Source organism: Urocitellus parryii, chromosome 4 (genome assembly GCF_045843805.1).
Source record: "Urocitellus parryii isolate mUroPar1 chromosome 4, mUroPar1.hap1, whole genome shotgun sequence".
Classification (NCBI taxonomy): domain Eukaryota; kingdom Metazoa; phylum Chordata; class Mammalia; order Rodentia; family Sciuridae; genus Urocitellus; species Urocitellus parryii.
In genome coordinates, this window is record NC_135534.1 from 129,424,430 (window position 1) to 129,447,134 (window position 22,705).

General features: G+C 37.3%; 1 protein-coding gene across 3 annotated transcripts in view; it reads left to right on the forward strand.

Annotated features, from left to right (window-relative positions):
* Positions 1-22,705, forward strand: part of Frmd3 (FERM domain containing 3) — a 255,835-nt gene that overhangs the window by 227,402 nt on the left and 5,728 nt on the right. Inside the window, exon 1 of one of the 3 annotated variants that reach the window (XM_026412472.2) lies at positions 9,071-9,352. The exons of 1 other annotated variant lie outside the window; for it this stretch is intronic. In XM_026412472.2, coding sequence (XP_026268257.1) covers positions 9,226-9,352 — 127 coding nt within the window. In that variant the 5' untranslated portion in view covers positions 9,071-9,225. Of the gene's footprint in view, positions 1-9,070; positions 9,353-22,705 lie in introns of those variants that run through there. One more of the 3 variants, XM_026412473.2, reaches the window with a different exon arrangement.

Consider the following 22,705-nt stretch of genomic DNA (forward strand, 5'->3'; position numbering starts at 1 on the left):
TATCTTAGATGATATAGAATACATCCAAAATGTCTCAACTCTGTCTCACTGAAACAGGTGCTACATCTATTTTTCTGTTAAATCAGTCACCAAAAGAGCCAATTTATACACACACACACACACACACACACACACACACACACACACACACGTGGGGGAGCTCTGTGATTCAGTGAGAAAAGTTCCTGTGTATCCAGGGTGGTGTTCAAGTCTTTGGACTTCTATCTCAGAATGCCAGGACCTGTGCCTCCCCAGGGATGGCCATCATGTAGGGATAGGGGTGACTGAGCGCTTTGGCCAGCAGTATTCTTATTAGAACCAAGCTGTGGAGGAAACTGACTTCCCACAGGATGCTCGCTCCCTTCTGGGACTCCTGCTCTAATTTTAAAGTTGAATTCATTAAATAAAGGAATGGCTCACTTTGAGGCTAGTTCTAATCCCTCATTTGCTCACTGTCTGTGTTAAGACTTGTTGTCTTGTTAGTGGAAGCAATTCAGTAGTGGAGCTTCCCAAATCATTGCTCCCCCTCAGGTTGGCATTTTACTGCTGCACTTGAGTATTAACAGTTGATTGCTTTAAAGGATTTGCCTAGGGGCAAAAAAGTCAGTCACATGTCCTAGGAGGTAATCCAGTTACAGTCCTTGAGGGCTGGGATCCCAGCCAAGAGAGCGTCATAAGGGTGACCAGCTATGACCACAAGAACATGGTGAAAGACTTTCTGCTTGGCAGCTAAATAAGCAAACACTCCCACCATGCCCTAAGAAACAGGAGCAGAGGAAAAGGGAAAGGATTGCCAAAGCCACTGTCATTAGAGAGCAGAAGTAGGATTTCCTGAGTTTTGGATGCATTCCACCATCAGCATGAGGCTCTGTTTTCTTGCATTTTTGTTCATGGGTTGGTAGTGAGTGTTCAGTAGATGTTCTCTGAGACACCGAGGCTGAAGTTGAGGCAAGATCTCATTGCCTCTCTTCGTCTGTCTTCTCTTAGGACTCAGTGTCACCCTTGTGGAAGAAATCCTTGTGCAATGTATGCTAGTGATGCTTTTTAGGCTGGCTCATGATGATAGGGCTGTGGCAGTTTAAGCAGAGCTTAGAAAAGAGTCTGTTTCAGTTGGCACAGGTCTGTTGGCTAGGATTCACTCCTGAAGTGTATGCCCAATGCCACATACACATGTAGAAAGATGCGGGTTGATGGCGAATTAGGCCATACAGCTGAATCCAGAGCAGGGTGCATATGCACTGAGCTCATACAGTGATCCACTGGGGTAGAGGAAGAAACCACTCAGACTTCTACTGATATTTTGTTTTTATTAACTCCTTATAAAATTTCCATTGTATAGGTTTTATAATGTATGTAATAAACCAAGATAGCTCTACATGTATCTAATTTAAAAATAAATATGCAGCTGTTACTAAGTATGCACAAACACTTTTTGTCTCCCAAAGCAGACTTGGTTACAATCACCCCAGCTCTTAGAGATAAATCTAAATGAAGAAAAGGTGGAGTGTATTTCTTAAACTCTGAGATTCCTGTTTGTGCCAAGGCTCCGGATTCCTAAAATAGACGTGAGACCTCTCTGCTCTGGTTACAGTGGTGACATGCCATTTTACATGCTTTTGGTCTGCCACTTGGTAAACCAGCATGAGTCACCCAAGCTCAGTCTTGGCCTCTGCCAGGCTGTTTGGTAGTGCTGTGTCACTGTCATTTAAGTGTTCTGTGGAGGTCTCTGAGTCCCCAGTTATATGGCAGTTAGACTCTCATGGTAAGCAGTGTTCACCTGAGTGGACATGGGACGCATCAGAGGGCATTCTCTGGTGGTGGGAAGAGCATGGGATAGAGGGTAGGAGGGCTGGGGTTCATTCTTTCATTTGATGAACATTTACAATGATTTGGCACATGAGAGTCACTGACACCACCTAGACTTTACTTTCTCTAATGCAAAACAAAGTGAGATGACTTCTAAGTTTCCTCCCTACTCTGTGTGGCTTTTTATAATTCTTCTCTCAAATCACTGCTATTTTTCAATATGTCCTTTGGACCATTTGTCAGTGTGTCTGAAAGCCAAGGTATAGCTGTCTTATTTTTAAATATGGTAAATGAAACAGTAAGCACTTGGCCCCATGATCTTATTCTTGGCCCCATCACTTATTCTTTCTTACTGTGAGTGACACAATCTTATTTTCCAGCATAAAATTGAAAATTAGTAGCAACCAGCTTAAAAGGGAATATAAAATTAATATTTTGTCTTTGGAAAGAGCCCTTGCTTCCTTTAACACACCATCATTTCCAGTTGGAAAGTCTTTTAACCCCTGGGCTTCCACTTTAACATTATAAATGTGACAGTGGGCAGATGTTTTGGTCAAAAAGGAAATAGAATTTTAAGAGTGATGCACTTGATTATCTGAATGTAGATTGGCCATGTTGCTATTAAAGAAAGGAGTATCTGCTTTCAAAATATAGAACATCCCTTGTGGTCTTGTCAGGCCCTACCTGGCACCCTTAGCCACAGCTGACCTTTTGGTCCCTAAATCCAACCAGGGTCCCATTCCAACTCTAGGACCAATCTTACCTAGAAGGGATCTAAGAAGTCCAAGCCCAGCACTTTGGATTGGGATTTTAGTCCTGCTCTATCCATTGCTCTGTCTTGTCCTCTGACCCTTATGCCAACCTGGCTCCTTTTCCTGACTCCCTGCCTTGGTGGTGCCCAGGACTCTGCTCCCATAGGAATCTGCCAGCATTTCTTCCTGGGCCAGGCTGTGATCCTGACCCCGTTCCTTATCCTTGTTCTACTGATTGACAGTCTACATGATCTCTTTTCCTGGCCTGTGTCCCTGGGGCCATGTTCTGTTTCTTCTCAGATTAGGCTCTTTCCCAGCATTTGCCTTATCCCGAATAGGGCAGCCAGATTTTTAAATGCCAGTCCTTCCTTGTCAAACATCTCCTGTTTCCCAGTGGTTATAAGATATTGAACTGTCAAATCTATTTGCAAAAATCCTATTCACTTGAACTTTTCAAATTTACCCCAGGTTTACCTCCATGGCTCCACCTCACTAGCCCCTCATCTCTGTCCCAAGGGAGCTCTCCACTTCCACTCCTGTCCCCTCCTGACACCCATATTTTACACAGCAGCCTGAGTGAGTTTTTATGAGTGGAACTCAGATCTAGTTATGATAACATCTGAACTCTGTCCTCTAGCCTGTGTACTTTGCTCTGCTCCTGTTAAGCTCTTTTCTATTTCTCTCCTCTTCAGTCTGTGTTCCCTCCACCCTGGATTTCCCATTCTCTCTGGAATATGCCATGGTCATTGTACAAGCTGTTTCATTACCCAGAAGAAATGGCTGGGCCTTTGTATGGCTATTTATTGTCTTTTAATTTAGATTGCAGATCCTTGGAAGGTCTTCCCTGAATGTCCAATTCCTACTCATTTGTTTTCTCTCACACCAGTGCCTTTTTAAATTTTCCCCAGAGCACTTGGCCTTGTTGAATGCTTTCTCCTCTGCTTACTTGTTTTCCTGTTTGTTGACTGTCTCCTCCAACCAAATTGTCAGCTCCCTGAAGACAAGGACTCTGCCTATGCCAATGTGTACTGTCAGACACTCTGACATTCTGGTATACAGTGGGAGCTAATTAATACTTGCTGAATTAGTGAATAAACAAACAAACGAACGAATGTATACATTCTGAATGTGGCTAGGTCAACTTTTATTTGTATGGAAGAAGAAGGCATACAAATAGACTATATTCTCCTGGGATTACGGATTACCAGAATCAACCATTTCCTTTTCTTTTTATTTTGTTTTTTAATGGGAAATCAAGAGTAATACTTTAATCATCTTAGACAAATTGGAAAATACAGAAAAACACAAACAGAATTTTAAACTACATGTAATCCTTGATGTTCATGCTGTGGGATATATCATTCACCTATATACTTTTCATAATTTAAAAAATTTTTAATAAAATATAAAGATGCATTCTTCATGAACATGCCAAAGTAATAGGGATGGCCAAGAAAACTTTTAACAATCAGTAAAACTGCTTCCCTACTATTTGGGAGAAGTGACATGTTAAAGGGACACATGGTTGACAGAAAAATTGAGACTGTCTTGTCTTCCTCTTGCATAGCTAAAAGAGACAAAGGAAAGAGCTGTGTTGGGGAAAAAAATTCACCAACCCTTACTGATTAATTTGCTGCAAGGCACTAATTTGAACATGCCATGTGTATTAACTTGATTAGTCCTCACAACAACCCTCAGAGGTACATTCTGTCTTTATAAGGCTCATTTTACAACCATGGAAACTGAGGCCAGGATAAAAAATGGTGCAGAGTAGAACCCAAGGGTACCTCCAGAGTTTGTGCTGTAAACTTTGCTTTCTACAACCACTTAGTGAGTTCTGGTCCATCTACTAGGAACCAGCACCATGACTAGGTAGTTGATACACACATCCCATTTCCTTGTCACAACAAGTGTGAGAAGAGTTCTTTCTCCATCTTTTAATTAAGGCACCAGCACTCCAAGTTGCCTGATAATTTTCAGTTCCCTGCTAAATAAAGGCAAGTTTATTGCCTTGTCTCAAATCTACGTCAGGAAGTTCACTGCAGTAGTAGACATGGAATTCAGGTCCATGTACAGCTGTTACCATTGAACTCTGTCCCTCTTCTTTGGCTTCTGCCTGATTTATCAGAGTTTCTAGCATCTTATCATGGAGAATCAATTCTCCTCTTCACACATCCTCTGCTTTCTTTAACACTGACAGGACTTCCCAATTCTTCAAGCACACAAATGAATTGAAAAAGAAAAAGTATTCAAGGGCATCTGAATGTTGTGCTACTGATATTGTCCTCTGGAGCATGGGGCCCCAAATGAGGACAATACCCCTAGTGCAGTATTGTGTAAATCTTAGAACTTGTTTCACATTTCTGCCTTCCTTTTCTTCTTTCTCTTGAAAAGTAGTCACATTTTGGGGTATGGTTGGACAAGGTAGAGAGAAGTGCCTAGGACAATATAGAATGCAGATCCTTCTAGGTTCATTTTCTCTGAATAAAAACAGAAGATCCACAAAAGAAAGAGAATAAAGGAATTAACTTAATATCTCTGAAAAGTAGCATAGAGAGTTAAGAACAATTTCAAGAGAAAAGTGAAAAACATAAGTGCTAGCTGGGCATGTTACATGAGGCACACCTGTAATCCCGGCAACTACAGAGGCTGATGCAGGAGGATCACAAGTTCAAGGCCAGCCTCAGCAACTTAGCAAGACCATGTCTCAAAATAATAAATGAAAAAGAGCATTGGGGATGGAACTCAGTGGCAAAGTGCCCTGAGTTCCATCTTCAGTACTGGGGGAGAAAGAAAAAGGAGTGCTAATTATATAGCTATAGTTAAAATAATAATAATAATAAAACAATTATATATAATAACAATAATGTTAGAATAGTAAAAAGAGGAAAGGAGGCATTTGAAACTATGGTGAGATTTAATGCTTGAGAATTGATGAGAGTAACTATCCTGGTGGCAAACAATAGAAATAAAGAACTATGGTGGGGTTGTTTCAGGTTTTCTACTTGCTTTCTGTTTTGTTTTTAGAAGGTAGTTGGTTTTAAGTGAGCTATCGGGTCACATGTTGTTTTAACATGATGCTAAGCACAAAGATTTGTTAAAAGATGAAATTATAACAAATCTAGGTTTATGAGTTTCATGATTGCCTTTTCTATTTCTATAAGAATGCCACTGGTATTTTGATTGGGATTGCATTGTATCTGTATAGTGCTGTATAGTATGGTCATTTTGACAATATTAATTCTGCCTATCCAAGAACAAGGTAGGTCTTTCCATCTTCTAAGGTCTTCTTTAATTTCTTTCTTTAGCGTGTTGTAGTTTTCATTGTAGAGGTCTTTCACCTCTTTTGTTAAATTTATTTCCAAGTATTTTATTTTTTTGAGGCTATTGTAAATGGGGTGGTTTTCCTGGTTTCATTTTCAGCAGATTTGTCACTGATGTACAGAAATGCCTTTGATTTATGGGTGTTGATTTTTATATCCAGCTACTTTGCTGAATTCATTTATTAGTTCTAGAAGATTTCTGATGGAATGTTTTGGATCTTCTAGGTATAGAATCATATCATATCTGCATGCCCTTCAGTAGATGAATGGATAGGGAAACTTTGGTATATATACACAATGGAACATTACTCAGCATTAAAAGAGAATAAAATCATGGCATTTGCAGGTAAATGGATGAAGTTGGAAAATATAATGCTAAATGAAGCAAGCCAATCCCCCCCCAAAAAAAAAAACCCAAAGGCCAAATGTTTTCCCTTTGATATGAGGATGCTGACTCATAATGGCGATGGGGGGAAGGGAACATGGGAGCAATGGAGGAACTTTAGATAAGGCAAAGGGGAGGGAGAGGAAAGAAGGGGGGAAGGGGATAGGAATGATGGTGGAATTAGTTAGACATAATTATCCTAAGTACATGTATGAAGGCACGAATGGTGTGAAAATACTTTGTGTATAATCAGTGATTTGAAAAATTGTGCTCTGTATGTGTAGTATGAAATGATTTGCATTCTGCCATCATGTGTAATAAATTAGAATAAATTTAAAACAACAAATCTAGGTTTATAGATGTTATCTAGCTTTGTTTGAGATTCTAGAATTGGGTAGCAGTCTAGACCAAAAATGGTTCAGAATGTTCCATCCCACCACATAGGCAGGGTATATTTATAGCCAGGGAGAAGGCGTGAGGTTGAAACAGTTTGATTGGTTCATGGCTATCTTATTTGAACAAGGTATGAACAGCTGGCCATTTGTGATTCGCTGAGACTTGGCTACTTGTTACAAGAGTAAGGTTGGAGTCTGTTTCTACATCAGGTTAGCTTTCAGTACCAAGAAACTGGTAGACCCAACTTAAAGTATGAATGGAGGCAGCTGTACACCAAACTTCTTTCAGTTTATCAGATTTATCTATATTCCCTCCAAACAGGCCAAAGGGAGAGCTGCCAAATTGAGCCCTAGCCTATTGCCATGCAAATGAGCCCTTTATTAATCTTTGAGATTCTTCCTCTGCATTATTACAAAGCAACAATTCAGGTAGAATAGTGACTTTTAGATATGTTCTTTAGTGTCCTAAAGAATTTCAGTTAGTTTTTCAAGAACCGCTATTGGTGACTAGGGAGGAGGCCTTATAGGAAGGTACCATTCCAAGGCCCCACCACTGCATCAGTAGATCTGCTTTATGACAGGGGATTCTGCTCAGAGTTCCATCATAAGGGGGATGACAAAGTGTTGAAGTATTGCTGGATTGTTAGGTCAGTGGTTTCCAGTTTGAAAATTTGAAGTTTTAATTTTAAGTTTGAAAATTGACTCACCCCTTGAGTGTAGAGACTTCTGTAGCATATCAGAGACTGGTAACCTGCGAGAGGAATAAGCCAATTGTGAGGTTTCCACATGTAACCTCCCCCACCTCAGGTCATAGTGCACAGTTGGCCACACTGTTTTCCACTTCAGAATCTGATCTTATTTTTTTTCCTTTCTGTGGCATTTTTACATAGTTAAATTCACACTGTTTTTATCAGCACACTCTTTTCATTTACTAATACATTGTAAGCATTTCCTGACATTATTAAATTATTCTAAATATGAATTTTTGGTGCAGTATTTCAGTATCACATGTTTTTAATCACTTTCCCCTTGGAAATTTTTTTGTTATAATAAATGATGCTCTGATGAACATCTTTGTTCACATGCCCAATTATTATCTTAGAATAAATTCCTAAAAGTAGAATTTCTGAGCTAAAGAATACTGCAACTTTATATATTTTACTAAACTTTTCTCCAAAACTGTTAAATCGATTTTATATTCCCACAGTAAAGTACAATACAGAATTTCAGTTGGATGCTCTGAATGTAATCCAGAAAAGAAAAAAAATATTTTAGTAGAAAATCATCTTTTGTCAGCAACAGCTATTTAAAGTAGAAAATGCATATGTGATGAAATTGTGTGAGGAATTTTTTATTCTGAAAATCAGAGTGAGAAAAATATAACAGCAAAGAAATATAACTGAAAGATAGTTTATGAGGTATGGTTATTAATCAGTTGAATTTTTTGCAACTATAGCATGCCCTGAAAAAATTCTGAAAAAAGTTTGATCTCTTAGTGCTCATATCAGGCACATTTCTGTCTCAGCTATACAAGTCGAGAGTTTTCAAAGTGCTAAGAGATTGAATGTGATGTTTGGTTCCTGCATTTAAAATATACTTGGTTAGAGATAGGAGCACTAACAGCTGTTGTTTTGGGGGCTTTTTTAAAAAGTCAATTGGTATTAATTCAATGCTAAGGTGGTTAAAATGATAGTTTGGCTACTTACTAATTTTATGAATTTACCAGGTCAATCATTCTCCCTAAGCCTTATCTGTAAAGTGAAGAAAATGGTAGCAATGTTGTGGGGGGTGAAGGTGAAGCATGTGAGGAACTTACTACCTTGTTGGGATTGTGCTGTCCAATATGGCAGCCCCACATGGGGCTGAAGTCCTGGAACTTGGCTGGTCAGAACTGAGATGTACTACACGTGTGCAACACACACAGTCTCAAAGACAGTCTCATAAAGGAATGTAAGCTGCTTTATAAATCATTTTTACACAGTTACATGTTGAAATGAAACTATTTTGGATATCGTGGCTTCAAATAAACACATTGTTAAATTTAAAATTCATTGTACTATAGTTTGCTTTTTAAACACTTTTTTCTTTTTTCAAAATGTGGCTTGCATTGTATTTTTATTGGGCCGCTCTGCAGTAGAAGATATTGAAGACTCAATAAATAATTTTTAGAAGAAATCGAAGTGGGTTGTTTCTCCATTGTGGAGTTACACAGTTGTCATCTTACCATCTGGGGACATTTGATTTTTAGGATGCTGTAAGACATTTGGTGGAATCTTCTGGTCTGGATGAGGAGTATGCATAAAATTTCATTGTTTGTTAGTGAAGTGAGTAGAGAGTTTAAAAATAGTATTCTCCGCCCTCCTCCCTGCCCCATGCCTATCCCTCATGAGTTATTTCTGTTGGCTGCATTAGGAACCTGACATTTGATTCATTCTCAGCGTGCCCTGCCTCAGTCCTTTAAAACAGAATGGACAGTTAGCAAAAGGTCAAAGCTGCTATGGCTGGTGGTGGCTGGCCTGGGCCGTGATAGGCAGAGGAGACCTGGGGAGATCGGAATATCCAATATGGCAAAATGCTTGGTCAAGATCCAGACTCGACGAAGCCTCCACTTGCACATGGTGAACCACTGCAGCAGTAATGTGTTTGTCCGTCTGCTGAGACATGGCTCCAAGGTCACAGCTCGAAATGCCGGTACGTGCCATGCCCTGGGCTGTCATCCCGTGCCTGAAGAATCATGCAGGCTTCCAGCTTCCTGCTCACTATAGCGACTCAGTGAGAAGCCAAGGGTGAATGTAGTGTCAGAAATTTAATGAGTTATGGAAGAGAGGGAGGGAGGGAGAGAGGCAGAGACAAGCAGGGAGGAGGGTGAATGAGCAAGTGCAGAAGGTAGATGGGAGGGCGTGTTCCCTTTTCCATGAAATGGCATAAAGTTGTCAAAAGGCAAATTATGCTTTCTATTCAGCAGTGAGTTAGGAGGGAGGCAGTGGTGGTGTGCTCCTCTAGATTGTTCAATAATGAGAGATGACGAGGAGAAGGCAGACTGGATGATCAAAACACACTCCCCCTCCTCTCACTGTTTAAATGTTTCAGATCTCAGATCTGCTTGTGTGGGTGAGGCAGAGCTCCCCTTTATCTTCAAAGCAGAGCTCTACTAAAATAAAATATCAGAGCACTTGGATCAAACTGACATTCTTCCAGTTTCCTTTTCCTTGTAAATATCGTATGTTATGGTCCTTGGAAGAAACTGTAATTGAAATAATAATTTCAAGTCAGGCCCTACAGCAGTAAAGAAGTATATGTGGTATCAATCATCAGTTGATAATATATATATATATATATATATATATATATATATATATATATATATATATATATATTTTTTTTTTTTTTTTTTCTGGGAAATGTCTGAAATTGGCCATATTGCATACATATGTGTGGGACTGACTTATCTATTATAATGCTACAATAAATGTATTGGTATTTCTATGATCAATTCTTAAAAATATAAATTGGGGTAAAGAACATACAAATTTTTATTTTTTGATGCAAGTGATCAAATTATCCTGTAAGACAAATGCTTAGGAACAAGGTATGCATGAGAATCTCTACTCACCCATGTGATTACTAATCCTCATGTGACCAGTTTCTTAACATTTTTCTAGATGTTGAAAGAAAAATAAGATTACATTATTTTCATTTGTACAACCCTTTTTAATAGAATGAACATCTGCTCAAATGATAATTGACCATTTGCATTTTTTTCTTTGGAGAATTCATGTTTGCAGATTTCTATTGTGGTTTTGTCTTTTCCTTACAGATTGTAGGAAATCTTTTATAATCTGAACTTTAATCCTTTGCCTGATAAAAATGTCAACTTTCTTCTAATTAATTGGTTCTTGATTTTCAACTTTTAAAAGAAAGTGTTAACTTTTTGAATCAGGCATTTTTTGTATGTACAGACAACTTCTACATGTACAAACTACTTAGTTTTTGTATATTTCAAGTTTGGGTTTATGTCAGTTTTCCTTGTGCAAAAATTATGCTTTCTTTTTCATAATTAATGCATTCACTTGAACTATACAAATACTGATAACCTTCTACTTTTGGTCTATAAAAATGGCAATTTCCTGTGGTATCTAATATTTATTTTGGTTTAATTTTTTGACATCTTTGGACTTTTCTTGTGTATATGACATGATATAAGGATATAAATTTTTCTCCAATTATTTAGCAATTTTTCCCCAAATTATTTATTTTAAACAAATTTTCGTTATACTTAAGGGAATGTTTCTGAATCGCACATTTTAGTATTTCTTTTTTGTTATTATGTTTATAGTATAATCTTGACAGTAGATAGATAGGTAAAATTCCTCCCACATTTTTTAAAAAGAATTTCTATTTTAGAGTGGCTTTTAGGTTTCTAGTTAAAGTAGGAGGAAAATACAAAGATTTCCCATATGCCTCCTACGTCCACAATGTGCCCCTATCAGAGGGGCACATTTGTTAACAATTGATGAACCTGCATTGACACACTGTGATTACCCAGCGTCCACAGCTTACATTAAGTTTTCACATTTTGTGTCAGATGTCCTGTGGGTCAGACAAATGTATAATGACATGTATTCATCATCATAGTATTATACAGAATAATCTCACTGACCTAAAAATCCTCTACTATTCCTGTCCATCTCTCCTTTCCCCTAATCCCTGACAAACACTGATCTTTTTTACTGTCTCTGTAGTTTTGCCTTTTCCAGAATGGCGTATAGTTAGAATCATACAGTATGTTGCCTTTTCAGATGTGCTTCTTTCACTTAGTGATAAGCATTTAAGATTCCTCCATGTCTTTTCATCACAATACTTTTTAGCACTGAAAAATATTCCATTGTCTGGAGGCACTCATTGCTTTTTTTTACCCAAAATTATTTTGTCATTTGTGAGCACTTTCTCCATTTATCTTTTTGAAGATGAGTTGGTATTTGTATTACAATAGCATTGAAACTTAGATTAATGAGAGAATAAAATTTTCAAAACATTGAGGGCTTCTATTCAGGAATATTGTTATGCTTCTTCATTTATTGAGATTTTCTTTTATGTCATCTTGTTATGTTTTAATATGATCTTTGTGGAAATTTTGCATATTTCTTATTATGGATATTCCTGAGTATTATATGACTATCTTACTTTGTACACTTAGCTGTTCTGAATGAAGTTTCTCATTATCATATTTTTATAATGTCTTTACTGGCATTTAGTGAGTCATCTGCTTTTATATGTGGATCTTGCTTTTGAACAGCTTACTGAATTTCCATGAATTATTTCCCCCAGTTTATTTATTTATTTTTTAGATACTTTTTTTAATTGTCAATAGATCTTTATTTATTTATATGTGGTGCTGAGAATGGAACCCTGTGCTTCACAAATGATAGGCAAATGCTCTACCACTAAGTCACAACCTCAGTCCTCCCTCAGTTTATTTTAATCTTTATTTCATATAGATAATCCTATCATCTAAAAATAGAGCTTAATCTCTTTTCTAATATTTATACTTCTTATTTTTGTCTTTATCATATTGTATTATCTAGAGCCCCTAGAATTATATTGCTGTGTAGTGAGAGATTTTTGTCATGTTCCTGATTTTGGTGGAAATCCTTTTAATGTTTGGCTATTACACGTGTTTGCCATCATACATAAACTCCATTGCATTGAATTTTAGATTAATGAAAGGAGAACTCAATTTTAAAAATATTAAGGCCAATTATAAAATCTGTAATTCTAGTCCTTACTTTTTAGGAGATAAAAATTTAATGAAAAATCCACAATAAAACTGTAGCACGGTGCGATGACTGATTGTGATGATAAACAGATCCACAAGATGGGATGACAGCTGCACCAGTTAGATGCCATCCAGCAGTCAGTAAGGGGGAATTCTAATTAACACCTGTTTCAATAATAAGGTGATTTGTTACCCAAGATAACAAGTCCAGAGGCAGAAAGGATTCCAGGGTAGAGAACCAATTTCATTTCATCTCCCTCCGCTTCTCTTCCCTGTTGGCCAGGATTTCCCTCAGAGCTGTGGCCATTGACATTATAGGTTGGCTGCCAGAGTTTCTGCTGGTCTCCTTTAGTTACAACAATGTCAAGAGATAGATAGAGTCAAACCTTTCCAGAATGTTCTTCTTAGAAGCAAAAAAAAAAAAAAAAGTTTCTCATAAGTTCATTCCCCCCTCTCATGCCTTATTTTCTCTCTGTCCTTCAATTTTATTTTCAGGGTCAGCTTCTATGCTCATTTCTAAACCAAAGGTGACAAAGAGTCTAAATTACTAGGATGGGTTAGACTAATTATTTGTGGAAAAAATGTACAATGGTATTCGGGGATAAAAAGCATCTATATCAGACTGGGAGTGGGAAGTAGGAGAGCTTTCCTAGAGGAGATGACACATGGGGTCTTAAAGAATAAGATCCACCTGAGTGCAGAACATTTTCAGAAGAGGCAATAGTCTGTACAAAGGCACAGAGACATGCAATGACATGACACATTTGGCCCTCTAAATAAACTGATACGGTAGAAACATGGGGTAGCAGAGTGTTTTTGTGTTAAGCTAAAGAGTTTAGCCTGAAAGGTGTGAGAAACCTTTTAAGAAGAGGACTGATATAACTAATTGACATTTAAAAATAATTATTCTGGAAATAATTCCCAAGAAGTCACACTGAAGTCAAGAAAACTAGTTAGGATGCTATTGCTATTATTCAGATGAGAAGTGGTGTGAGTAAAGAGACAGGTGTGGCTTTGAAAGCAGATAAGAGCAGAGTTTGGAGAAGTTGGGGACAGATGTGAGCAGATGGTAGAAGAAATATTGGTCAACACTGAGATTGCTGGTTTGGGAGACTAAGTAGAAAATTATGCCACTTACTATATAGTGAGTGATCGAGGAGAGAAAGAGTTGAGCGGGAGATGATATAGTTTGGTTTTGGATATATTGAGACTGATGTTCCTATGTATAGTTGTGTGGAACATCTGGAGCTTATTGGAGGGTTTTGAGTTTAGATATTCAGTAACATGTATTTCTCAAGCTTAGTTGTGTTCTATGTTCTTGTGGCAAATAAATTTGGAAAAGTTGGGTTGAATAAAGTGAAACAGATTTCTTCTCTCCAAGACCATGCATACATTTTAATATGCCCAATAGTAAAATTATTGAATGCTTAACCTGTGTCAGGAACTTTATGTGCATTGGCTCATGAATTCCTCTGCATACAGTATTGCATGTAATATGTCCTGGAATTTTGCCCATTTTATAGATGAAAGGAATGATATAAAGTAATTTAATACCTGATCCATGACAATTTGTTCAAGGTCAGGATTCAAGTCCAGAAAAGTGATTTCCAAACTTACACTCTTAAAGTTGATAATAATGTCCCAAAGGATAATAGAATGTGCACAGTTTTGCAAACTTCTCTGTAGAACATTTTTTTTCAAGAATTTTAAGGAACACTGATAACCTGTAGTTACCAGGTAGAGCAATTCTGCAGTAGCATATCAGAGCCATACATATGATTGAGACTTCAAGGAAGAAGGTATAGAGTGAGAAGAGCAGAGAATTGAGATCACTGCAAAGACAGGTGAGGAGACTGTGAGGACAGAAGAAATAGAGTCATTGAATAAAAACCAGGATAGTATAAAGTCTCAGAATAGGAGGACACACACACACACACACACACACACACACACACACACACACACTCAGGCTTAGAAATATGGCGGTGATTGGAGACCTTGATGAGAGCCATTTCAGTGGGCTGCCAGAGCAGCTAAATGGAAATGCAAAGACAATGATTGCATGAATCATCCACATGAGCTCTAGATATCAAAGTCATGCAAGATGATTATAATATGGGTATCAAAAGAGTTAGTAAGAGTAGATGCAAAACCAGGAGGTCATCAGGCGATGGTCATAAGGGAAAGAGAGTTCAGTCTTCAAGGACAAAGTCTGTAAGGATGGGGAGGAAGTGAAAAGAATAAGCCACACTGCCAACTCTGCTGTGGAATAGGACTGCCTACCTACATGAAAGGATGTGTTCCATATTCCAGTTGGGGTTCAGGGATGGGGAGGACATTAGGATTTGCCATGCACACGTGTCTTTATCTAAGTTTCCATTTGTGTATACTTTCCTGAGTCACTGGGATGACTTTTCATAGATTTTTAAATAGAATGAACCAGCAGCCTTCCAAAGATGTTCAGAAACATCAGATACATGAGTTACAGTTAAAGGATTAAATTTTATTCTCAAAAAAAGGAGAGAGAAATTTGTAAGAGGTTAATGGCATACTGTCTTGAGAAATTTTGGAAGTCTACATGCTGCTTATAATGGTTAGAAAACATTTTAAGTCATTTAATGTATGACTAATAGCAAATGTAGAATATAATAAGTTTTAAAATTTATTTTATTTCTAACAAACTGTTAATCCCCATGGCAGCAAATGACTTTTGTTTTATGGCTTCTATATTGGCTATGATACAATCATAGGAGAGCTGACATATAATTATCATTAAGAGTGATTAGGCAAACCTTTTGAGAATAAAAGGAGCATTTTAGTAATACCACCAGGACCACACCCACACAGTGGAACTGTCTCAGGCAAATGAGGACAAATTGTTGCCCTATACATAATGAAATTGTTTCAGCAAATAAAATTGGGCCAGTAACAGAGAAGGTTATTCCTCTATAGTTAAGAGGTGAGGGTCCCTTCAGGCCTCTCAGATTCCCTTCTCTTCAGGCAACATGATGGTTTGGGAAAAGAAAAATGTCCTGGGCTTTGGAGCCAGACAGGATTGGGTATAAAGCCAGGCTCCATTGTTTCCGAGCTTTGTGATCTTGTGCAAGTTACTTATCCTCTTTTAATCTTAGATTTCCTCTCATGAATACTGCATGATTATATACTTCAAAGTATCCAGCCCTATTCATTAAAAAATCTTAACTCCCTTCTTGTCCCACTACTTAAAGTCTCCAACTTTAAGTCAGAGAGCTTATTGACAGACATAGTCTAAGATGGAGCCACAGAATGCTGGAACTAGAGGGATCTGGTCCATTTTGTAGGTAAGAAGTCTAAGACTATACAGATGGAGTGACCTATCTGAGGTTGCTCTAATTGTTGTTGCTCACCTGGGGAATGGACAGGTGACCTGCCTTCCAGGCCATTGCTCTTTCCATTCCATCATATTTTCCAAAGATAGAGTGATGACTCGTTCTGCCTCCTTCTCCTACCCCTCCCTCACTTTCTCTTTATCCTCAGTTCAGAATATAGCACACCTCCTGGAGTGTCACTTGCTAAGCTGATAGAGTTTAGCCCATCTTGAGAAGGTTGGTTCTTGTGTTAGCAACAAATATATGCCCTCTGCAGAGACCCGCCAACTTTACACCCATTTGTTCTGTGGTTGTCCACCCTCTCAGATCCAGCATCTCCCTTTAACAACAAAAATCTTGTAATGTTCTCGCTCAGAGATGCAACACATGTAACTTTAAAAAACTACATGTAAAGTCAAAATGTTCTAACTGTAATAGAAAGAGAAATTAGAAAGTCATTCTTAATTAAATAAGACTCTCCAAAGGCTTTTCTCAAATAGGATTCACTAGGAGGCAGAACAAAGGAGTGAGATGCTTGGAATGGGGAGGGGTGGGTGGATGGAACAGATGTAAGGTGAAAATGTGTTACTTTGCAGGCAACTCCAATACATTTGGCATCTCTGATGGTGATGGTGTAATATTCTGAACTGCTAAACAACTCTTAGCAAAAGAGTTCATCATACCCAATGCTTGCAATCCTGAAAAATTCAAACTATGTTAAAATGCTACTTCAAATGCTTTAGGTTTAAATGTAAAACAGAGGTAGGTTCTAGATTCAGATCATTATAAATATGTTCATTATGGATAATCTAATATTTAACATTTGAAAGTTTTTTGGAATGCAAAATAATTCTTTATTTTGTGGAACTCTCCTAAATATTTTAAGATATCTGGTATCCTTGACCCTCACCCACTAAATGACATCAGCCCCTTCAATCACTGTGATGTCTGAAATGCCTCTATGATCTTCTAAAGGACCCTCCTCTTGGATGAATGGTGGTACTGCTTTACTGCTCTGGAGTTTAGTGGGCATTCCATAGTTGGGTGCTAGCACAGAGCTCCTCAGAGGGAACCAGAATAATGGTTGCCAATGATGTCATTTGCCAAAGCCTCCCAGCATGGATGAAGGCCTCACAGGGTGAGCACCAGTGGCCATGACATAGGAAGCAGCAAATGAGGCTGAAAAGTGTCTGCAAAGCAAGGCAGTATGGTTTTAGCCAAATGATGGCAATAAACATGGCAGATTTTAAATGGGAAAGACATTGCCACGTGGGCTTAGCATTATCTCAACAAACCCAAGCTCCAAAGTCAACTTAAGGAGGTCAGTGTAGTTAAATGCAAATGGCAGATGATCAATTATGTTCTGATGTCCCCATATTGTCCCCAAAGGACTTTCTTACATTGTTCTCTTCTTTGCAGTTTTGATCCTTTCCATAACCTTAAGAGGTGGGGGTGTGAGTGTTTTCATTTTAAGGCATTTTAGTGATGCTTGATACCACATTGTTTAATTGATAAAGTCATCATGCACAGGAAACTAGACAAGGGTCATTAGCCAGACTCTTTAGCTATATAGTACATCACAAGTTTCTGGAAACTCTGGCTATGGTATTGTGATTTTATCACACACATGCTCAATTGATAGCTCGTTTCTGTGTAAATGTGAGCAATGCTCATTCTGTTTTTATCTGCCACTAATTTTGCTGTGTGTCAATAAAGACCCTATATTTTGCCTTCAGCAATAAGATGAAGAACAGCTTCCTAGTAGCATCCATCAACAGTCTACTGAGTAGGTTGGGCTGCTATGATGCATGATGTATCTTTAGGGCATATCATTATATCAGGATCTGTGCAAATAGTGCTAATGGAAATGGGCGGTGTCAGTCTGCTTCATTATACATGGCAGGCATCCTACCTATTGCCCATGGCCAGTCTACTCCATTAGTATTTGTCTTCTGATTCTTGCTATGTAAGTTATTATTACTTCTTAAGTTATTTCTTCAAATAAATAATGAAAACAATGGTATAAAACATATAATTTTATTACTATACTTAAATGAAATACACAATTCACCAGAAAAGGTATGTAGGAAACTTTTAGTATCTATCATATAAGGAAAATTACGAAAGTATGTATAACCAGCTACAACATTTAACAAGTATTTCTTATTTGTCAGAAACTTTATAGCTATTCACTAATTTTAATAGGTCTGCATAGTTATGTAAATTGGAAAGCTTTTTACTTTTCCATGATCATTGCCATTTCTTCTAAAACAAAGTTCTCAATCTTTCTAATTGAGCTTTGTGGATATATTCAGAAAGCTTATCAGATATAGATAAAGCAAAATAAATTTATTTATTGATAGATTTATAATTATTTATTATTGAATAATACTAAGTTAGTATTTCTGGTCATTATGGAACTCACCAGAAAAGGTACATATGAAACTTTTAGCATATCTCATACAAGGACAGTTAAGAAGATTTGCATAACCAATTATAATTAAATTCACCTTGTATTCCATAGTGGACTTGTTATAAAATGAATGTATTTGTTGATAAAAAATGTTTGATAATAGAGCAAGTGCTGTTTATTGTTCTTTGTTGAGATCATAATGTCTGATTTTTGTAGGTTTTTTAAATTGTCAGCATCACTTACACATCCACAATTTCACTTACCCTCTCCCCAACCTAGTGAAATAGGTGTTTCTCCTATTTTGTAGTTAAGCAAACTGAGATCCAAGAATATAAAGTAATCTTTAGCCACTGAAGCTCATAATATGAGTAAAGACAAAGCTGATATTTAAACCCAGGCTGTCCAGCTTTTGACTGGTTCTCTTCCATTGTACTCCAGCTGCCTTACAATTTGAGCACAGAGATGAAGGAAAAGTAATACGAATCTTCAGTACATTACACTCATATTTAGAAAAATTAGGAAAGGGAAGAAAGCTTTTATATCCCTGCCTACCTCCTTTCCAGGAAAATAAGTGAATATCTATTATTGAGATCAATAACTTGGCAGATGTGAGTGACTTAAAATATTAGAAATTTGGCTGATTTTTAAAAAAATTATAGCATTTTATGAATGGCATCCTGAATGCCTGAAAAGACCCACAGGTGTATTTTTGTGGACCATACAGATGTAAGTGTGAATTTTAAAGCTTTTAGATGGTACTCAAAATGGTCAATTCTTTCCAGCCTCCATCGCTCCCTATATACCTGTTCACATTTAGGTACCTGCTTGACCTGTGGAGGTCCTGGCCATTATCATACCTGAATTAGTTACTGTAATTGTTTTTCTCTGAAGGGGTTTCACTCTTTACTATTATTCTATTTTCCCCTTACATTTTAGACTTCTCCCAAGAAAAATAAATGAAAGAAGGGGAATGGAGAATGTTAGGAATAAAGACTGAAATTCTCTATAGTGTGGCTAAAAAAAGTCCTCACAAAGAAGGTGACATTTGATTCAAGACATTCAAAGGAAGAAAGCATGAAAATTTTGAGGGAAGAGTGCTCCAAGCAGAGGGAGCAACAAGTACAAAGGCCCTGTGGTTAGAACGTGATTGGCATGCTTGAAGGACAGCAGATCTGCTTAGGTGGCTGGAGTGGAGTGAGAGACACAGTCATGGGAGAACAGGGTTAGAAAAGTTAGGAAGGGGAAGAGGACATTGAGTAGGGTCCTAGACATCCCTAAACAACTTGGCTTTCCCTCTGAGGAAGATGAAAAACCATTAGAGAGTATTGAGAACATGAGTGGCATGGTTCACTCATGTTTTCAAAGAATCACTCCAGATGCTATGTTGGTAGTGGCCCTTGCCTGCATGAAGACTGAATCAGGGAGATGATATAAGAGACTGTTTCAATAACCTAGATGAGAAAGAATAGCAGCTTGGATCAGGGTGATAGCCATGGAGGTGGTAAGAAGTAGTCAGATTCTGGACACAATTTGAAGGTAAAAGCAGAAGTTACTGACAGGTTCAATGTGGGTATGAATAGAGAACAGTCAAGGTTTTTGGTCTGAGCACTTGGGAAAATAAAGATGCAATCTACAAAATATTGCAGCCTGGAAATGTGAGATTTCCCTTGTCTTCTGGCTATAGGAGAGGGATATAGGAAGCAGAAGATAGAGAAAGGGTTGCAAATTAGGGCATTTGAGGAGAATAATCATATATATATATACATACATACACATACATACATATATATATAAAATACAAATATATATAACTTATACATAATATATACGATACAGTAATACATAACAACATATATAATTATATTATACATTGATATATATTTACATATTATAGTACTATATATTTGTATTCTATTTTTTATATGTTACATATATAATGCTTTTAGATAAGAACAAAGAGCATGGGCAATCTGTGTAACCAAAGAAGCAAAGAAAAGTAGCAAATGGGGCTAGAAGTGGTAGCAGAGCAGTGAGACCTTCACATAGGATTCATGACTTTCACAGCTTTTCTAAGGGGGTGAGAAACATGAGCCCCCTGTTAGGGATAGGGTGCACCTGCATTTGTAAGTATTAAGCACTCCAAAAAAACCATACTATTTTCATCCTTCCCTACCCTGTATTTTCTCCCTTTAGACATTTTATGGTGGTAGACAACTTATGGCTTTGTTTTTAGGCAGATTTTTCACTGCTGTGACTAAAAGATCTGACCAGAACAATTTTAGGAGGAAAAATTTATTTGAGGGCTTGCAGAATCAAAAGTCTTACATAGACAGCCAACTCCATTCCTCAGGGCTCATGGCAGAAGACTGTGGCAGAGGAAAGCAGAGAGATACCTCACTCTCCAGATACAAAATATGTACCCCATAGCCATGCCCTCAATGAACCAATTCTTCCAGCAACTCCCCACCTGCCTCCAGCTACCCTCGGTTAATCCCATCAGGGATGAATTTACTGATTAGGTTAAGGCTATAACCCAATCATTTCTCCTCCAAATCTTCTTGCATTGTCTTACATGTGAATTCTGGGGGATACCACATCTAAACCAATACAGGCTTACATTTATTTTTTTTCTTTTTGTGGCACTTTGATTAACTCAGAGGCACTCTATCACTGAGCTACACCCTTAGATCTTTAAATTTTTAAAAAAATTTTGTTCTGAGATGAGATTGCCCAAGGTTGATAAATTGCTTAGACTGCCATTGAACTTGTGATCCTTCTGTCTCAGGCTCCTGAGTTGCTAGGATTACAGGTGTGTGCCACCACACCCTACTTATTTTTTGTTTTTATTGAGATGAAGTTCACACAACACAAAATAACCATTTTGAAGTGAACAATTTGGTGGCATTTAAGACATTCATAGTGTTGGCAACTAACACCTCCAACTAGCTTCAAAACATCTTCATAATCTCTAAGGAAAATCCTGTGTTTCCATCAGTCATTGCTCATTTCTCTCTTTTCCAGTCCCTGGTTACTACCCTTACAAAGCACTTTATGTCTGTGGATTTACCTGTAGTGGATATCTCATAGGAATGGAATCATACATTATGTGACATTTTTGTGTCTGGCCTCTTTCACTTTTTTAAATATTTATTTTTTAGATATAGGTGGATACAATATCTTTATTTTTATATTTATGTGTTGCTAAGGATAGAACCCGGTGCCTCATACATGCTAGGCAAGCACTCTACCTCTGAGCCACAACTCCAGACCGATTTTGTTGTTTTTTATGGCTGAATAATTATATTTTATTATATGGATATGCCACATGTTGTTTGTGTATTTATCTGCTGATGGACATTTGGATTGTTATCATCTTTTGACTATTGGAACAGCATTGCTGTGAACATTACATACAAGCTTTGAATTCCTGTTTTCAATTCTATTGTTGAGTTGTATGATAATTCTATATTTGACTTTTTGAGGAACCACCAAACTTTCCACAATCATTTTATATTTCTCCTAGCAATGTACAGAGTTCTAAATTCTCAACATCCTCACCAACATTATTGCCATAAAAACAAGCATCAAGTGGTATCTCATTTTGGTTTTGATTTGCATTCCCTGAATGATTCCCTAATGATTTGTGATGTTGAACGTCTTTTTGTGTGTTTCTTGTCACTGGTAGATGGTTTATACTTTTCATGGTATTTTTTATTTGGACTATTCAGTGATCTTAGACCAGAGCTATCAGGATTGACTTTTGAAACATAAAAGCAGTAATGCACTCTTGTACATTTTGAAGAGAGAAATTGTGAAACATATGCTGGATTACAGTTACCTAATGCAGCTGGCTGCCAATTTGGTGTCGTATTGTAGATACATCCTGGGAAAAACTGCTTTGATGCTGTCCTCATTTTCCATTGAGAAGCCAAAACTCAAAATTGGGAGGCTAGTCTTTACACCCAAGAGTAGGTAGTTGAATTTTCCATCTGTAAAAGAAGACATTGAAAAACATCTTTCCCCAGTAAATTTTCAGAGAAATCCATGCCCTTTGACCAAGCAATCTGCCTTCTAAACATTTGTTTATTGAAAATTAACTGAAACAAAAGGGATAAGAAGCTTTATATGTGAAGACGTCTTTTAGAACATTGTTTTTACAACTGTAAATTGATCTAAGAGTTCACCAATGGATGGCTAACTTATTATATTAACTAAACAGGAAATTTGGCCTTCTTTATAAGTTATACCAATGAGAACATACAAAATGTTTAAGTTAAAATGTTAAATGAAGAAGCAATATATTTGTTTGTGGACATAGTATGATTGCAATTATAGTATTCCTTACCTAAAATTCTTGGGAGCAGAAATATTTCAGAATTTTCCAGAATTTGGAATATTTTCATAGACTTTACTGATTATCTCTAACTTGAAAAATTTGAAATCCAAAATTTTTTTGAGCATTGACACACTCAAAATGTTTTGGGATTTCAGATTTTAGATGTTTGGAT